Below are 18596 nucleotides of genomic sequence, written 5' to 3'. Positions count from 1 at the left end.
GGCACGTTAACTTGTATGCTTGTGGTTTTTGTAAGCAACATTACACGCCGGCTGCAAAATTTATGTTTGAGGTACGACTGTAATTTATGTTGGAGAACAAAACATCCAAGTAGCTTTAGGTTTAGATTTAGGGAATGTCCAACTGGACCCATGGTGAATAAACCTTCTGGGTTTGCCTACAAATTGATGTCATGGCTGATCAGAAAACTCCCCGTCTTGCATTGGTTTTACAAATGGAAGTCATACAAGTGCAGCTCATATGTACTTGAATGGCAAAAGACTGAGATCTCCAAAACGGGTGGTCAAGATTACGATCAATTAAAATATTTCAAATCACCAGTGAAATCTGCCAAAAAATGGTATTTTACATTTACATTTTACATTTATGCATTTGGCAGACGCTTTTATCCAAAGCGACTTACAGTGCAATTATTACAGGGACGATCCCCCCAGAGCAACCTGGTATCATAAATTGTGCTCTTTTAGCTCCGATCATGCAAAAAAACTGATGTTTGGGCTGGTTCAGTTAATGCACATGCGTGTTCTCGAGTTGACCGTCTGGATCTTAAAGGTGATTGGCTCTTTTACCTTTAAGGCAGGACTTCCTTTTCTACATCCGCCATTTTTGGGCTTTACAGTTTCTCCCATTCTTTTTAATATAATTTCTTCATCTAGAATCTAGATGGTGGCAAATGTAGGGAAAAAAATCTCTATTGCTTTTTTATTGAAGGGATATTTATATATGGGCAGAAATAGCCTCATGTAGGTTGAGACCTTTTGCAGTCCAAAAAAAAACACACACACATTACACAATTGTCAATACTGAAACTGAAGAAAGTAAGAATTACTACAGAAGCCGTGAACCACAAGGTGGGTGAAAAAAATAATGGTCTCAGTTCCTTGCTGAGCCTTAGTCTTAAATATTTTCACTCTTAAAATGTTTTTTTTTTTCCAACATCTTTTCAAAGAATGCATGCAGTACCAGCTTTGGCCACCAGGTGCCACTATCAGTGAACAGTAATCTTATGCTTGTAATATTGAAAAGAATATGTTTAAAACAAAACACCACTGTTTAGTATGATCTCAGTATGTAATAATAATTATACAATTATTCCTTACTATTTCACAGATGAATGGATGATCATGAAAGGGCTCTCACATTCCTAGTAAAGGACGTAACTTCTATATGTGATCATAGGCGCCAGGTAAAATACATGATATAAATAACGTATGGTCTAATTTTACATTTTGTGTTTTTTACATTTTAGTAGATTAGCAACTTTATTGTGAACGCATAAAAAGCATATTATGTAAAAAGCATACATGTTCACTGATGGTGGCACCTGGTGGCCAAGGTTGGTACTGCATGCATTTATATGAAGAGAGAAAAACGATGAAAACTTCGGCTCTGGAAGTAACTGAGACAATATTATTTTTTTTCCCACCTTGTGGTTCAGGGCTTCCGTAAATTACAGTCCACCCCACAAAAAGATCTGAGTATAGATTCTAGTGCAAAGGTAAGATTCAAAATCATTCAAAAGCACCCTTTTAAATAAACACGAGTTTATGAAATGTTTATTTCACTTATATGGTTTACAAAAACACTAGCACTTATATGCATACAAAAATTGCTACTTTTATATACAAAATAGTATTGCAAAAATTCTACACATTTATTTTGAAATCAATAACTTACATCATCCTAAGAAAATCATCTGAACATTCAGAGCGTAACTGGATTTTGCCTTCAGTGCTTTGCAGTCTTCACTGAACCTGGTATTTAATTATATACAGTGTTTAGATCAAACTTATCTGGCCATGAAATATCTTTTTAATAATTACGAAATAGTATCTCCACAAGAGATTAGAGGGAAAGCTTAATAACCAAAACAACCATCATTAGAAGCTGTTCAGACATGGCAGAGGAAATCCTGCAGTCTGTGACACAGAAAATTCAGTAAATTCCTTGTCAGAAACAGGATTTGTTAAGTTGTTTACTCTTTAGGGAATACAAAAAGCTATTTCCTCTGAATAAAAAAAAAGAGGACAGAATCATGTCTCCTGTCCTGGAGTCACACCAATCAACAGGACTTAAGAATGAATTACTCTTGTTGCAAAATGATGATTATGTTGCCTACAAATATTGTAATGAATAATTATTATTTGCACACTTTTATCATGCATTGCAACACAGGACTGGATAAAAGTATTTATTTTTTATTTTTTTTATAGACAATTGTTTTTTTAAATGTACTCATTTAAATTTCATAAAATTGATGCACAACATTTTTAATAAAATAACTTAAAGAAAATTAAGTATTTTAAGTTTTACTAATTTAATTGTGTTAAACATTACACAGTTCAATTTGATGGAATTTTGTTGTGAATTTTATAAAATAGGCTTAATTCTTTTTTTCTTTCTCTTTTTTTTTTTTTTGTAGTGGATGTTGTTATTTGTTTAAAATAAAAATAAAATTTTGTATTCAAATTTTAAACCCAATTTAGGATTTTGAAGAAAAAAAAAAAGTTGTGATGTCATTATAAGTTTTTTTTATTAGGAAGTATTTAAGAATCTGCACTATGCTTAATTTAAATGCATGCACAAGATGGACAAACCAAACACTGAAAATGTCTCTATCCAACGTTTTACTCATATTGTTGATAAAATACAAAGTTGTGTATTAAATTAGAAAATCAGACTTTTGGACCCTCCTGTATCTAGAAGGTTCTTGATCGTATTGGCCATAACCTGTTCCAGACAGACCTGGCCAAGATAATGGTATTTTGAACTGTTGCTGTTAAGTTTTTAGGGGTCAACGTTCAATTTTTGAGGTTTTGGCAGAACACCTCAAATATGGCACAAGGAATAAATTATTATATCAATATTTTCCTTGCTGTTACGGCATTTGCTTGGAGCATTGCATTATGGAAGTTGGCCCTTGGTGGCACGTGGGGGCATGGCACCATTCGCAGGTGGCTCTAACCCGAGTGAGCGTCTATAAGCTGCTGAGAGTCTGTACAGCACTTCTGCAGGCGGGCATGACTGAGCATCAGCTTTCCGTGTCAACAGCATCTCAAAAAGAGAGCTCACTTCTGGCATCAGAGCTCTGCCGTCCAGCGCGCTGCTCATATCTGAGGTTTTACCAAAGGTGGAGAAGGAAGTAGAATCATCAAGACTAGAGATGGGGCAGGGGCCATCAGGGGATGGTGGCCCATCTGGGACAAACAGGTTTTCATGGTAGTCAGTGCTGAAAGGAAGAGAGAGACGAGCCATCCATGCTGGATCTGGAACATCTGAGAAAACATCTAAAGAAAGAGGAAAGAATTAGTTTAGATATATTTTATAGACCGTTTACTAACTACTAGACTACATATTTGTCTTGCATTTAGTACAATGGGTAGTTGACATTAAATACTTTTGGGGAAGTTGACATTTCCTGCAGTCTTACAAGTTGTACTAAATCTAAAACCATTTTAAACAGCATTTTATTTGACAATTATTGCAAGCAACTTTCCCAACCTCATATTAAGAGACAACCTGAAAGATCTGTACTTTTAAAAATTCATCCACTTAAAATCCCCTTGACAGTTGATTAAAAGAACGGGTAATTTCAAAAAAGTTGGTTATGTGAAAAATAATGCATTGACATTCAGGCATTTTAAGTATGGTCGAATGCTTTTTGGGGTCACTTTATATACCGTAACATAAATGTTTTGCTCCATCTTTCTTACTTTCCTTCCCCAAATCTCCCTCCCTCACAGTGCCACATAAATAATTCTGGAGGGAAATGGTGAGGGTTGTTAATTCCTTAAAAACAATAAAACCCATAAACCCACAGACTTGTTTAAAATCACCAAAAGAATCCAACCACATCCAAACCACCTCAACAGCAGACTGTGTGTACACACATTACATCTGTGTGACATTTGTGTACTTTCAACCAACATGTTTAGTGCTGCTATGAACTCTATTTTTTCTCAAATAGGCAATTATTCACCTAGTTAAACTATCTTTAAGAAAAGAAAAACACATGCACTGTACAAAATTCCATGGACAATTAGAGAAATTTGCAAATATGAGTGGTGCATTCCAGTGCAAAACTCACTTCCACAATGTAAGTGGTTGCTAGGGTGTTGCAATTGTAACGGGAGCCAGCTGGTAGATAGCTATGCCGTGTGTAAACCTCACTCTCCTGACCTCAAGAGATGCACTAGCGACTGACGCTAGAGGCTGCAGCCTTTAGCCTCCTTTTTAGCGCACCTGCCTCCCACGCCAGAGACGTCGGTTCGAGTCCCGTTCGGAGCGACCAGGACCGGTTACACAATGTTGCTAGGGTGTTGCTATGGGGTTCTGGGTGGTTGTCATGGTGTTGTTATAAAGTTGACAAGGTGTTAGGAGTGATTTTTAGTAGAGGTAGAGAGATATATCAGTTTTCACAGATGAATCGGCGGCAATAGTTGCTTTTTTTGGAACTCAGTTCTAAGCTATGCTAACAAGGAAGCTAAAGGCTAGCGTCAGTCGCTAGTGCATCTCTTGAGGTCAGGAGAGTGAGGTTTACACACGGCATAGCTTATCTATATGTGCTTGAATCCATGCTCATGAGAGCTGTGAATCTGGTCCCGCCCCGATAATAGTAAAATGAAGTGTGATTGGTTGAAGATAGTACGTGCTACGATTGGTCATGTGGCCATTATCTGATTGGCTTGAGTAGACGATGGGTGGAGTCCAACTAATTGTAGATTTGCATGCACATCTTGATTCTAGACTTGTTTTAAAATCAACAGATGTGTATAGCGATCCGCAAATGCACAGGAAGCAATCCACAAATAAATGTGTGTGATTCACAAATGAATGAGTGTGGCAGGGTGGAGGGCGGGGCCGGGTCGTGATCCTACACACCCGGTCCCGTATTAGGCTAATTATGCCTCCGTGAGGTTTAAAGGCTGACTGCAGAGGGCCGTGCGGGAGAGAGAGATCGTTAGCGGACATGTCCGTCATGTGTGTTTGTGTTGTCTTTTAAGTTTTCCATTAAACTATGATTTATATCGTCAAGCCAGTTCTCGCCTCCTCCTTTCCTATCCTTTAACTGTTTTACAGTGAGTTAAAAAATATATATTTGTAAATACCATTTATCATTTTCAAATATAATTGTATTTATTTGTGAATTCACAATATTCTGTGAAACTCCTTGCATATATTTATAAATCTCATTCTTTCTATTTGTGAATCTTTTTCCATTTGTATGTTAATATGAAACAATTCCATCTCCATAGGATATGTAGAGACCACAGATACACAGCCTTCAAAGGGAGAGACAGAACACACACAAACACATTTCACACGCTATCATATTCTCTGTCCTTAGGGTATGCATAACACACACACCTCAACTCCATTGTGTTAATGAATTAACATTAAGGATGTGAGTAGCCCAAGGACATGTGAAGTGTGAGCAGGTGTGTATGCGTCACCCTTGAAACCAAATTGCTAAAGGGTTACCATCATGTGAGTCAGTGGTTTGGAAAGCTGAGATACCTCATTATAGCACAAGGAATATGTGCCTGCATGTTTCAGAAAGGTAGCCCCTGACAATAAACATTGGCCATTTTACTGTCTGTCTGTGTGCTTTGGCATGAGTAACAGCACAACCACATGAAGTTCTCGTCAGGACTGACTCAAACCTATCACACAACCACACTCTGAAAACAAATGAGCTCCAGAACCTAGTGAGCTGCCTTGCTTTTTGCTGCCTTCTAAGACGGCATCCGTTATGAAACCTAATTAGTGACTGAACTGAAATAATGTGTATAGGAATGTCAGAATGTGATACATCACCACATGAGATCTGATGTGTTGGAAATAAACACTGAAATCAAGCTAAGTTTGCTTACAGTCAGTTTGCAAACCCTTTGATTCTGGAGAACAAAACAGGTCCCTGTTAAGTCAGAACCTGACTAAGCTCATAACAATAGATGGAAGGAACTGACAAACATTTACTCTATACATAGACAAAGGAAACACATCAGCTGAAATATGCCGACACATGTTAGTATAGAGTAAATAAAAAGACTTTACACATGAAAATAGGTCTGTCTATCTATCTATCTATCTATCTATCTATCTATCTATCTATCTATCTATCTATCTATCTATCTATCTATCTATCTATCTATCTATCTATCTATCTATCTATCTATCTATCTATCATAAACTTTCAGATAAGGCTTTGTAAAGCCAAGATCATCTAATCTGTCTAGGCATCTAATTTAACCTATATTACACTAAACATCAAGCATCAAATAATTTAAAGCATTGCAGTGTTAAAAGCATGAACATACAGTATTTACCAGAATGAAGCAGATTACTGAGGTCTTCTTCATATAAGGGGTCCACAGGTGAGTCTCTGCCCGTTTCCCAGTCCATATCCCCCATTTCACTCTCACCATGACCACTGTCCTTAGTGCTCAGCCAGTCAGCATCGTGAGCCCCTGACCTACCATACACAATAAGAGGAGGAACATTAGGTCTGCTAAAACAGACTGAGTTCATGTAATTGTAATGTCACAGAAAATTATAATCATAAAACACAGACCACATTACCTCTGTATTATTCAAACATTGGCTTGAACTACGATAGCACTCAAAGAAAAGTACAGCTCACATGACTGTCAATGGACTCAATACAAAGCAAAAAAAATCCATTAATTTCTAAAATGATAACTATAATAAATAGAACTGGTTAGTTATTAATTCAATTAAGGTACTGGTATTATCTGATACTATTACTGTACCATGGTACAACCACAATACTTTTTTTGTAAGGGAATATCAGAGGCAAGAAGTGTGAGATCCTCCCTAGTATCAGACAAATGCAGTTCTCAAGTTGACATTTACACTGTAAGATAAACTCTAAACTAACACAATATGACACACACACACACACACACACACACACATACACAGAGAGTGAATGTGTGGTCTTTTGATTTAAAGCAATAGTTCACCTAAAAATTCTCTCATCATTTACTCACCTTCATGCCATCCCAGATGCGTATGACTTTCTTTCTTCTGTAGAATACAAACAAAGATTTTTTCTGAAGAGTATCTCAGCACTGTTGGTCCATATAATGCAAGTGGATGGTGACCAAAACTTTGAAGCTCCATAAAGCATATAAAGGCAGCATAAAAATAATCCAAATGTCTCCATATCTTCAGAAGCGATCCAGTTGGTGAGAACAGACCAAATGTGACTCCTTTTTCACTGTACATCTTGCCATTGCAGTCTCTAGGCACAAACATGATTTGAAGCTTGATTACACTTCCTATTATTTGCATGCGCAGAGTGCTAGATGGCGCTGGGAAGTGTATTTGACTTGAAATCTTGATCGCCAAGGGGACTGCAGATATTAAGATTTATAGTGAAAAAGGAGTTATATTTTGGGCTGTTCTCCCCCAAAATCGATTGGATCGCTTCAGACGACATGGATTAAAACACTGGAGTTTATGAATTAATTTTATGATGTTTTTATGTGCTTTTTTGAGCTCCAAAGTTTTGGTCACCATTATCTTGCATTGTACGGACCTACAGAGCTGAGATATTATTAAAAAAAAAAATCGTTTGTGTTCTTCTGAAGAGGAGAGAAAGTCATACACATTTGGGATGGCATGGGGGTGAGTAAATGATGAGAGAATTTTAATTTATGGGTGAACTATCCCTTTAAGCAAGTTCTGTCTTGTAAAGATGAGTCACAATATTTCCTTTGACTACTGTACATTCATAGAAACAGCTCTGGATTAAGCTTTGATGTTGGCTGCAAAATGGCTTTGTACATATCAAATGCCACCTTTGTTTTTCTTTTTCATTCTCTGATGCTGATCTGTGTTTTAGGTGAGTGAGACAGACAGCGGCTGATCAGAAGTATGAGACATCTCATTCTGTACTGACTGACACTTCCTTGTTTACAAAGAAAACTACCTGATAAAATCCCAAAGTCAGTTACTATAAAACCAAATACCAAGATGTTATTTTGGTTAGGGGCGACTGTAGGATTTTATCCGAGGGTACACACAGAAACCTGCCTACTAAACGTTATATCTAGGGGGGTCCGGGGGCATGCCCCCCCCCCCTGGGAGATATTTTTTTTCTGTGTGTGCCAAAAAACAACACCAAAACGTTCAATACTGGTGAATTTGAGATAAGCAGTTGTTTTATTTTCTTTAGGATGAGAAGCATTCATGTAACTAATGGCTAAATCATTTTTTCCAGTGACCGTTCAGACAGATGCATTTTCTTGCTAAAAAAGCCAAATGTGCCACAAGGAATAGAGCAGAACACAAGTGTCTCGAGATGCATTTTTATCAGTTGAAGACGTTTTGACTCTTGACACAGCGTCTAAAAATGCAGCACTCCTGTCCTGTGAGAGATGCTAAAAACACAGTGAAACATGAAGCAGTTTTCAACAGACATCTATCTAGCGAATGCTTACATGGAAAACGTTTGAAAAACAGTGCAATATATCCAGAAACTGTTTTACTGTGTGAGAAACCGCTCCAAATGATTCAGTGAGAGAGTGCTCAAAACAAATTTTACTGAATCACGAATCGATTCAGACCATTTTGTATGCCTGTTTGGCCAATTCACTAAAAAGACTCAAAAGAATTATTAATTTGCAAACTGGGCATTGCTAGTTGTTTTAAAGAGCTAACAGAAATACCGTACACATTTCATGATTGATTAAATATTCTGAGAGTAAATATTTCTCAGGTCAGTCGGAGTGCTCATGGTACGCGCAGTGTGTACGGCCGTACAGCTGCAGGCGCCCCTGATTTTGGTAATGTATGCGACTGAATTCTATTCTGTGTACACTGAAAACCCAATAAGTTGACTTTACTCAATTGTTTGAGTTAATTAGTTCCCTCAATTGACTTGAGTAATGGCATCTCCAAAACTCATGTAATTAAGTTCCCTTAACTTGGTGTTCATTTATAATGAACTTAACAATTAAAGTAACTAGATGCAAGTAGACTTAACTCAGATTTGCTATTTAAACATTGTTGTTTCTACGTTAATTGAACTGACTCAACTTTAGATCATTCATTATAGTTAAAGAAGATTAATACCAGTTCTAGGTTAATCATTAAAATAAGCCTATTTCTCCACAGAATCGTAGAAACCTGTACTTTAGATGCACTTGCACATGATGAACTGAAATAGAGTTAACAGGGTCCAGCCTGACTAAAGGGGACACAGATCACCCTAATGGACATTACACAAAACAACTATTTGCAACAAAACAACATACGTAAATTATTCTGCAAAAGCGATTAAGGGATTATGGGTATTCCCCATAGCCTCAGTTTTGTACTCAATCGTTTGAGTTATCAACACTTAAAATCTTTAGTCTAAACATATTTGAGTTATGAGCCCAAAACTTGAACAAGTGTATGAACAGAGTGGTGGTGGCGTAGTGGGCTAAGCGCATAACTTGTAATCAGAAGGTCGCTGGTTCAATCCCAACAGCCACAGGGGGGATTGTCCCTGTAATAAGGGCTCTGTAAGTTGCTTTGGATAGAAGCGTCTGCCAAATGCATAAATGTAAATGTAATGTAAATGTATGAGACTACATTTATTGCTTATGTCCAAATTTATCTGCGGTTATTGTCTGCTCACATACATTTAATCAAAAAGAAGGAATACATGGGGTTACCTGCCAGTTCGGTGTGAGTACTTGTTTCCACGAAAATTTGGTCGAGGCTGAAGTTGCCCCTGATGCAGCAGAGCCAAGAGCTGGGACACCTGCTGTAGAATTAAACATAAACTTTGACATTAAAATAAATCTAATTAATGTCAATATTGATTAGCAATTTACAATTATTTTATGACTTTCCAGATCACGTCAAAAAATTATTGGTGCACTTCTTGTAATATATTTGCCATCGTTTTCCAGATGTTCTCTACATAGGACAAATGAACTTGACCATAACAGATGCCTCTGAATCACAACATACAAACCCTGCTAAGTTTTAAGGCATTTTGGCAAAACTAGAACTTCAAAATCCACATAATAATTTATGTTTTTTAAGGAAGCAGCTACAGCACAAAATGGTAGATGGGCAGCCACACAGTAGAAACACCAGAGCATACTGGGATGAGGAAAGGGGTTAGATTGTTAAGGCGTGTAGAATGGGTGGGGAGAGAAAGGAAGCCCTTTCTACACAGGGTCTATTCCAGGATGCACATAAGAAACCCAGCCTTGGCTACAAGGACAGGCACTGGGGACATTTCGGCCCCTATCCTATACAGCCGCCATAGGATACATCTCTTCAAGTCAATTTGCCAACTGGACTAAGTGAGTAAGGGAGGGTGGAGAGTGAGGGTGGATGTGGGAAGAGGAAAGGAGAAGGAGGGGGGGTGGGCTGGAATCAGGATCCACACTCTTTCCTGGCTGGCCATGGTATTCACGTGAGGACAAAAACACATGCCAGGACCTTTTGTTCTGCTAAACACATTAATAGAGGTAAGCATCTGGGTGGATCTAAGTCCAGAGGATACACAGTTTGACCAGCACAGCACTTTTGAAAGATAAACTGGTGAAAAACTGTTTAAAATGAGTAAAAAGGTCAAAGCAGATCAGCAAATGTGATTTCCTACTGACTGCCACCAGCCCAAACATGTCAGAGAAGTTTGATTTTACTGTGCAGAAAATATGCATTAGGTTTAAGTTGATTTCCCCCTCAAAGGAAAGCTGTGAAATTAATCTGTATTTCCTTCCCTCATGCACTATGTCATGTGATATAATTGAGTATTAGCAGAGATTTTCCTAAGGCATATTCATGTTTATGTTACTGTCTGTGACTGGAGTATTCCTGAATACACTTCAGTACCTTAATCATCATATATCAGCTGTACCCTTAGGTTGTTATAGATATGGGTCAGTCCCACAATACAAATACAGAGTAGGAAAACAAGCAAGAATTTAGCAAGCTATCATGAATTCAAACTTATATGAACTGCAGTGCCTTAATATCTCTAACAACCTTTAAAGTAGCTTGAGGTAATGTATTTTAAAATCTAAAATGATCTAAAAACACAATGGCAAAACTCTTACTTGCACTTCAGGTGATGCGGAGGACAATTCAATGGAGCTGTTGTGTTCAAAGGCTGCAATCGAGAGTCGAACAAGTTTCTTCAGGATCTGCTTATGGTCATACTCTTCCATCCTTCCTCTTCTTTCTGTGGTCTTTGGTCTCCAAAGTGTAGCCTGATTACTGTGAACTGAAGCCATAGATTGTGAGGGGTCCATGGTAGTGGAGTTGACTTCTTCATTTCTGTGGCCTCTGAGTGTGCCGACCTGCGAGTTTGAGAAAGACGAGGAAGAAGCATTTCTGGTCTTGTGCAGGGTTCGATAAGGTAGTGTTCCATTCCACTCTATGCTCCCAGGTGTCCTGAGTGTCTTGCTTGGTGTATCTGGTAGGTTCCCATCCATTTCTGAATAAGCTTGATTTTGAGCCATGCGAGCAAGTGTAGGTGTTAGGTTAAACTGGCACTGTGGAAAAGGCTTTTCCATTAGGGGTGATGTAGAGGACAGTGCCTCATATTCATGTTCAGGTGGGGTTTCCTTTTGACCCCTAAGCACTGGTACCAACTGGATGTCAGTCTTACGAATGTGTTTCTGAGGGCGTCGTGGATGCCGGGTGTAGGTTGACTCAGCTTGTCTACAATTATAAGCATGGTTGTCCCGTTTGTTGGGATGACAGAATGTCTTGGCCAACACAACGGCTAGAAGTAAAAACAGGCAGGTTGATCCAAGACAGATGGCTAAAAGCATTGTAAAACTGTACTGGGCCTGGTTATCCTGAGACAAGTTCTTGAGGTGGTCACGAAAGTTGATGAAAGTCACTTCCAAAGTGGTTGTTGTGATTAGCACAGGTGTTCCCATATCAGATACTGCAATACCCAGTTTAAATGTTCTACCAATCAATTCAGTTGCATTAGATGTGTTCACATAGAGTTGCCCAGTAGTTTTGTCCAGAAAGAATATGTTAGAGGGGCTGTCATCGGTTATCCTAAAATGTAGTCTTCCATTGAGACCAGAATCTGGATCACTGGCCTGGATGGTGGTGGCTAGAAAACCATCAGGTTTGTTGTGGGAAGAGCCATTTCTTGGTTTGTGGAAGCTACTCTCAAGAGCTTTACCCCCAAGTTCAGTCACAATCTTCCCTTTTTCCACATTCACTGGGACACTTAGCGTTGCAACCCCTTTCTTGGGTAAGGGCTCATGTATTACAGGATAATTGTCATTAGCATCCTGTATCTCAACCAGCACTGTTGCACTACTGGTCATTGGGGGATATCCTTGATCAACAGCCTCTACAATAAAAGAGTAGGAGCGTGATTCCTCATAGTCTAAAGATTGCTGAACAGTAACAGCCCCACTGGTTGGGTGGACAGAGAAAAACACTGTCTGTGTCCCCAATTCATTTGACTCCCGAATAGAGAATGATACCCTTCCACTGAAGTCCAGGTCAACATCATGGGCCTCCACTGTCAAGAAATGGAAGCCAGGTATGTTGTTTTCTTTGATGACACTGCGGTAGTAACTTTTGGTAAACACTGGTGCATTATCGTTTTCATCCAAAATATGGACAGTCAGGTGCTTAATACAGGAGAGAGAAGGATCACCACTGTCTTGAGCTAGAAGAGTGAGTTTATACTCCATTTGTTTCTCACGATCCAGAGTATCATTGGTTACAACCATGTAATTATCTTCATGGATTTGCTTGAGAAGGAAGGGGCCAGAACCATTCAGAATGTGAACTCGTACCTGGCCATTTGCCCCTGAATCAGCATCAGACACCATTACAAGAGCAAGGAAAGTCTCACTTGGTGCTCCCTCTAATACTGTTGCAACAGGGGAATCTGGTGGAGTCCATGTTATATGTATCCGTGGAGCATTGTCGTTGACATCTCGCAATTTGACCAGCAATTTGTGATGAGATGGGATTGCATTGGGACCAAGATCTCGAGCTTGGATGTCTACCTCATACATGCTCTTTTCTTCAAAATCTAAAGGGCCTTGTAAAGTCAAAGCACCGGTTTTGGGATGGATGCTGAAAAGTCTTTGAACTTCTACCGGGACGTGTTTACTAAGGGTGTACTCCACGTCCCCATTTGCACCTTGATCAGGGTCTGTTGCTTGGAGATTAATGACAAGCGTCCCATGAATGGTATCCTCTGCCAGCTCAATAAATGGCGGGGCATCTTCAAATACAGGGCTGTTATCGTTGGAGTCCAGAATTGTGACTATAACTTTTGTGCTGCCTGACTTGGGTGGGTTCCCTTTGTCCCAGGCAGTAAGAATCAACTCTAAAGATGTCTGCAACTCTCTGTCTAACTCTTTGATGATCACCAATTCAGCCTGCTTGGTCCCTCCAGAGGTACGGACATCCAAAGCAAAGTGCTGGTTGGAAGACAGCGAGTAGGTTTGCAGGCCATTAGGTCCAGCATCTGGATCCAATGCATGGTCCAAAGGGATGCGCATTCTCAGTAAGGCAGTCTCTGAGATCTCGGCCTCCTGGACTGGGCTTGGGAAGACTGGGCTGTGGTCATTTATGTCCATCACCTCAACACGAACTGATAGGAAGTGCATAGCACCACCCTTTCTGTAGAGGATGCTAAAGGCCAGTTCGCAGAGTTCTGCTCCCCAGCATAGTTCTTCTCTGTCCAGCTTACCAAGTGTTGACACAGTGCCATCTCTTGCAGCAACTGTAACTGGTAGGGCATGCCCATCCTGCACGACCTGGAAGTTTTCAAGTGACCCGGTCTCTCCACGCTGACGCAGGTCATCCAGGAGGCGGCCCACCCTTGTCCCTGAGGGCTGCTCTTCCCAGACCTGATACTGGATAATTAGGGGAGCAGAGCCCAAATAGTGGGCGTGACTGGGTGGGCACTCAATAAGAGTTGCCAGGAGCAAAATCGGAAGCATGACTGAGTGTGAGGTTTACTTTTTCCTTTTACATAGAGTCAGATGTGCAAAGCCTTAGATAAACATTCTATCAGAAATCCACAATTTATGACAGATATTTAAAACAAATACACCTAATCTATCTGTTCTCTGCTAAACTGATACTGATATTCAAAACCAATACATCACATCTATTTGTTATATTCTAAAAAAAGGCATTAAAAGTACAAAATAGTGTGTATATCATATAGAAAAAAATATATATTTCAAAACAGTACCACCATAATAGGTGCTCTTTAAATTACCATGTACAGTGAATGAACAAAAACAAGGAAACAATAATTGCCTTTATAGTTTACTACATAGTTGAATTTTAAAGTTGTGTTACCCTATATTAATGCTGAAAATCACTGATATTAAGACTTCACAACAATACAAATTCTCCAATAAATTATCATGTCATAAACCAATCACTATTCACAAAGCAAAACCACATATATTCAATAATCTCTCCAGACCCTGCCAATCTAGCCTTATCTATCATTCTCTTTTAGGCAAATCAGAATAACTCTCCAGCAGTACTCACTCACACATAGATTTTGCTTCCAGGCCAAGCACACCAGTCAGGATAGAGTGAAGAACTGTGCAAGTTAGGGGGGCTGGAATGGCACTTGCGAGGGGGAATGTCCAGTGATCCAATCAGAAATAGTGGGGGAGTGTAGAGTGTTTCTAAGCTCCACCCGCCTGTGGCAAGAAGTGGATTCTGTAGAAATTAGGCTGGAATCAATGGTGTGCTTTTAACGAAACATGATCCCACTTCTTTCTCCCGCTGCCTCTAGCCTTTTACACATCTGACTTTACTTCTTTTCCAAACTGTCTAAACACACAGTAAGAGTCGTGGTCTGTAGCTTCTGTCATCAGTGGCTGAATAAAACCTCAGGTGGGGACCTCAAGGGCAATAAAAACAAAAACGAGGCCTGGATCTGAACTCTGAGGATTCTGATGTAAACTCCAGAACCTGTTGCTGTTCTCACAAACCTAGACTGACATCATTCAAGCAACTTCTGTAGTGCTAGTTATTTTAAAATGTCAAACCATAATAATGCATGCTTTCTGCCTTTTTTATTTATTTATTTTTCTTGTTTTTTGGAAGCATCTAATGTTTCTCTGGAATTACTGGGGGGTCATTTTAAAGCTTTCATTATGCTCAAAAATCATTGTTTTTGTATTAGTATAATTTTGTAATTGCTGTGTACCTCTTCATGGTTTATCGCTAATTAAAACTACAAATACTAAATTCAACATAATCAGCAACTAAACAACTCAAAATAAACAGAAACAAAATGAGTAATTAATATATTTATTTTGTGCAAAAAATAAATAAGTAAATAAAGGCCCGAGTGGGACAACTGAATTTATAAAGTACAAATATTCTATGCGGTCTCTCAATTGAAATTATTTAATAACATATAAGCACAATAATGATTAAGAAAAAAGTACAATGCTATTTTAAAATAGTTTTAGATGGAGTATAGCATGTCAAACCGTCAACTTCCTTAAAGTGTTTAATGCCAACTATCCATATTACATACTGTATATACTGTAAAGATTGAATTTCAAACAGCCCCCGCTGGATTTGGTTATACAGGCGAGAGGATGAATATATGTTGTTGAGGGCGTGTAGCCAATGAAAAGAGCATGGTTTAAGGGGGAAAGGTTCAGACATCTACTTCCCTTCTACATGGGGGTCTCATTATATAAACTATCCCATTACCTACCAGCCAATAAAAGCTTTTCCCAGAGTGATAACAGAACTCGTGGAGATTATGACCTGATAGCCTAACCCCTGTTAGTACATGCATGTTCAAAGACATCAAATGGGACATCAGTGGCCTAAACTCAGAATTGTATATTTGTGCATGATGTGGCGCTCATAAATCGGGCAGTAGGGAGTTAATCTTCCACTGAGATCTTGTGTGCATGTGTTTGTCAGGGGTCAGAGGTCACACCATGTGATCGGTGTCTATCTCTAAAATAAACAGAGTTTGGCTTTCGCACATAATTCTCTCTCTGTTTTCTAATTAACTCCATTTGGGCCAAGTGTAGGCGTTTGACCCCTCAAGTTCTCATATTCCTTCTCGCCGTTTCTCTCCATTCATCCACCATTTCCTGCACTCTGTGTGTCCCTACAACTTACTTTCTTTTACTTTCTCTCCTTCATGCTCTTTTTGTTTGGGCATTTCACCTCGATTGTACGTTGTGTTTGTACACATTGTTGTTTTAAATGTATTAGGAATATAAATGTTAAATACATTTAAAATCATATAAACTTTCAGAACATCCGTTTTTATCTGCGCTATCTATAAGGATGAATGTAACCAAACCTATGAATGACATGCCTTATAATTATGGGTCATATTTCACCACAAAACAAAAAGCCTGTTTTTGTGAAAATTAAACCTATTTTACAGTCACAGCAGTTTTTTGTCCCCACTTAGTTTTTTTTTAATTTATTTTTTTATTAGTTTAATGAAAATTAAGCACATACAAATTATAATTAATGTAATAAAAAAAAAAAAATATATATATATATATATATATATATATATATATATATATATATATATATATATATATATATATATAGATATATAGATATAGATATATATATATAGATATATATATATAGATATATATAAAAAAAATCTAGTACTTATTGTTGTAATATGAAAAAGTATGTCTTATTTAAATTATAAAGTGTTTATACAGCATGGTAGTATTTATTGTACTGCTTTTACTTTGTATTTTTAATAATAAAAAAAGACATTGTTAACAGTAATTTTAGTGTAATACTGTATAAAACCATATATGTGAATCTATTAAGAATAATCAAGAAAAAAAAAAGTAAAAAAAAAAAATAAAGTACAATGTCCAGTTGCTCAACGGTAATGAAAATGTTTGGGGCAGATGTGCTTAATTGTCATGAAAATGTACATACGGAAATATGCAATTATTTTGAGTCAAATTAAAATAATAACTCATATGTAAAGATGCTCATATCTCTCTCTTTTGTTTGTAAAGTCCCATAATATCCTGTCTGGCTGCCACAGTGTTGAGATTTCCTTCCAAACGGCATATGTGAGTGAAATTAGACCACAGTCATGATACGCTTTGTATGTTCATTTCATGCGTTCGTTTCAGCTACTAACCTCCCCCAACACCCGGTAACTCCCCCTCCCCATTTCCCCTACCTCATTTACCTTCCTTTATCACATTAGGATGAGGGATCTAAACATCATTGTATTGCTTAAACAATAGACGATGACACAGTAAACCAGCTGAGAGCGGTGAACTGCTACTTGTTGTTGATGTGTTTGTCAGACTTAGAGGAAATGGTGAAGCCACACATAAACACAAGTCTCATAGGCTTGAGGTCACTTCATCTCATTTGAGGGTTGGAAGGAATGCTGACCAATCTCACAACACATTCCTCACAGACAATCTCTTATCTCAAGATGGATAACTGAACAAACTATGTGCATCTGATAAACAAACTGCTCAAACAAGCACTTTCCCCTTTTGAAAACACCAGGCCAGAATTGCTGGTTAGCAGTAGGTTGCTTTTGGTTGCTGGTATGCTGGTGTCCCTACCTGGCTTTTTAATTATCTTAACCAGCTTCATTAGAAATACTATGCTGGTTGACCACCATTTTTTAATGGTGAATAACATGGCTATGCTGGTCTAAGGTGGTCTTTGCAAAAGGGTTGTCTTGCAACAAGGGCGAAAAGAGATGTAGCCAGCGCTGGGTAGTAACAGATGACATTTAATCAGATTACAATTCAGAAGTAACCTACACAGCACTAGATATAGCAACATGAAACAAATGTAATATCAAACAGATAAGGAGTTAAAAAATCACAATGAAATGCTTACAAGGTTTACAAAAAGCTATATCTCTAAAGAGAGAGAGAGAGAGAGAGAGAGAGAGAGAGACCACACGACTGAGTTGGAGATAACAGGAGAAGCAAGCGTGAGTCCTTTTGAAAGCGACTGGAGGAATGAGAGTGATATAGGAGGGAAAGATAAAATAAAACGCTATATCAGCCCAAAATAGGAGCAGGTTTCAAACATCTGTGTTTGTTCGTGTGAGGAAATGCAGGCAATATGGGCACACGCAAGTTATTTTAAGCTCCTAAACACTAGAACAAAGGAAAGCACCTTAATTGACTAAAGATGTAACAGTTTCTCTCTCTTTCTTTTGTTCTATTTGAACTTCTAGTCTAGTTAGTTGTGTTACAAGGGACATGCAACAACTGCCTAGCAACAACAAGGGACATGTAACAACTGCCTAGCAACCACAAGGGACATGTAACAACTGCCTAGCAACCACAAGGGACATATAACAACTGCCTAGCAACCACAAGGGACATGTAACAACTGCCTAGCAACCACAAGGGACATGTAACAACTGCCTAGCAACCACAAGGGACATGTAACAACTGCCTAGCAACATCCTAGTTCACCCAAAAATGAATATCCTGTCTTCATTTACTCACCCTCATGTTATTTCAAACCCGTTTGACTTACTTTCTTTCCTGGAGCACAAAAGGAAGAGTTTAGGGAGAATGTT

General features: G+C 38.4%; 1 protein-coding gene across 2 annotated transcripts; it reads right to left on the bottom strand.

Moving 5' to 3' along the window:
- Positions 1-1563: 1563 nt before the first annotated feature.
- Positions 1564-14573, bottom strand: pcdh12 (protocadherin 12). Of its 2 annotated transcripts, none has more exons than XM_052154650.1 (4): positions 11110-14573; positions 9709-9800; positions 6349-6494; positions 1564-3306 (listed from the first exon to the last, which is right to left on the bottom strand). In XM_052154650.1, exons 1-4 carry the CDS (start codon positions 13984-13986, stop codon positions 2924-2926), a joined length of 3498 nt encoding a protein of 1165 aa, XP_052010610.1. In that variant the 5' UTR covers positions 13987-14573; the 3' UTR covers positions 1564-2923. The 2 variants fall into 2 exon arrangements, with proteins under 2 accessions (XP_052010610.1, XP_052010611.1); XM_052154651.1 differs by having other exon boundaries at positions 9709-9797.
- Positions 14574-18596: the final 4023 nt, after the last annotated feature.

Source organism: Xyrauchen texanus, chromosome 23 (assembly GCF_025860055.1).
Source record: "Xyrauchen texanus isolate HMW12.3.18 chromosome 23, RBS_HiC_50CHRs, whole genome shotgun sequence".
Classification (NCBI taxonomy): domain Eukaryota; kingdom Metazoa; phylum Chordata; class Actinopteri; order Cypriniformes; family Catostomidae; genus Xyrauchen; species Xyrauchen texanus.
The sequence above is the reverse complement of the archived record's forward strand: the minus strand, read 5'-3'. Positions and strand labels throughout refer to the sequence as shown.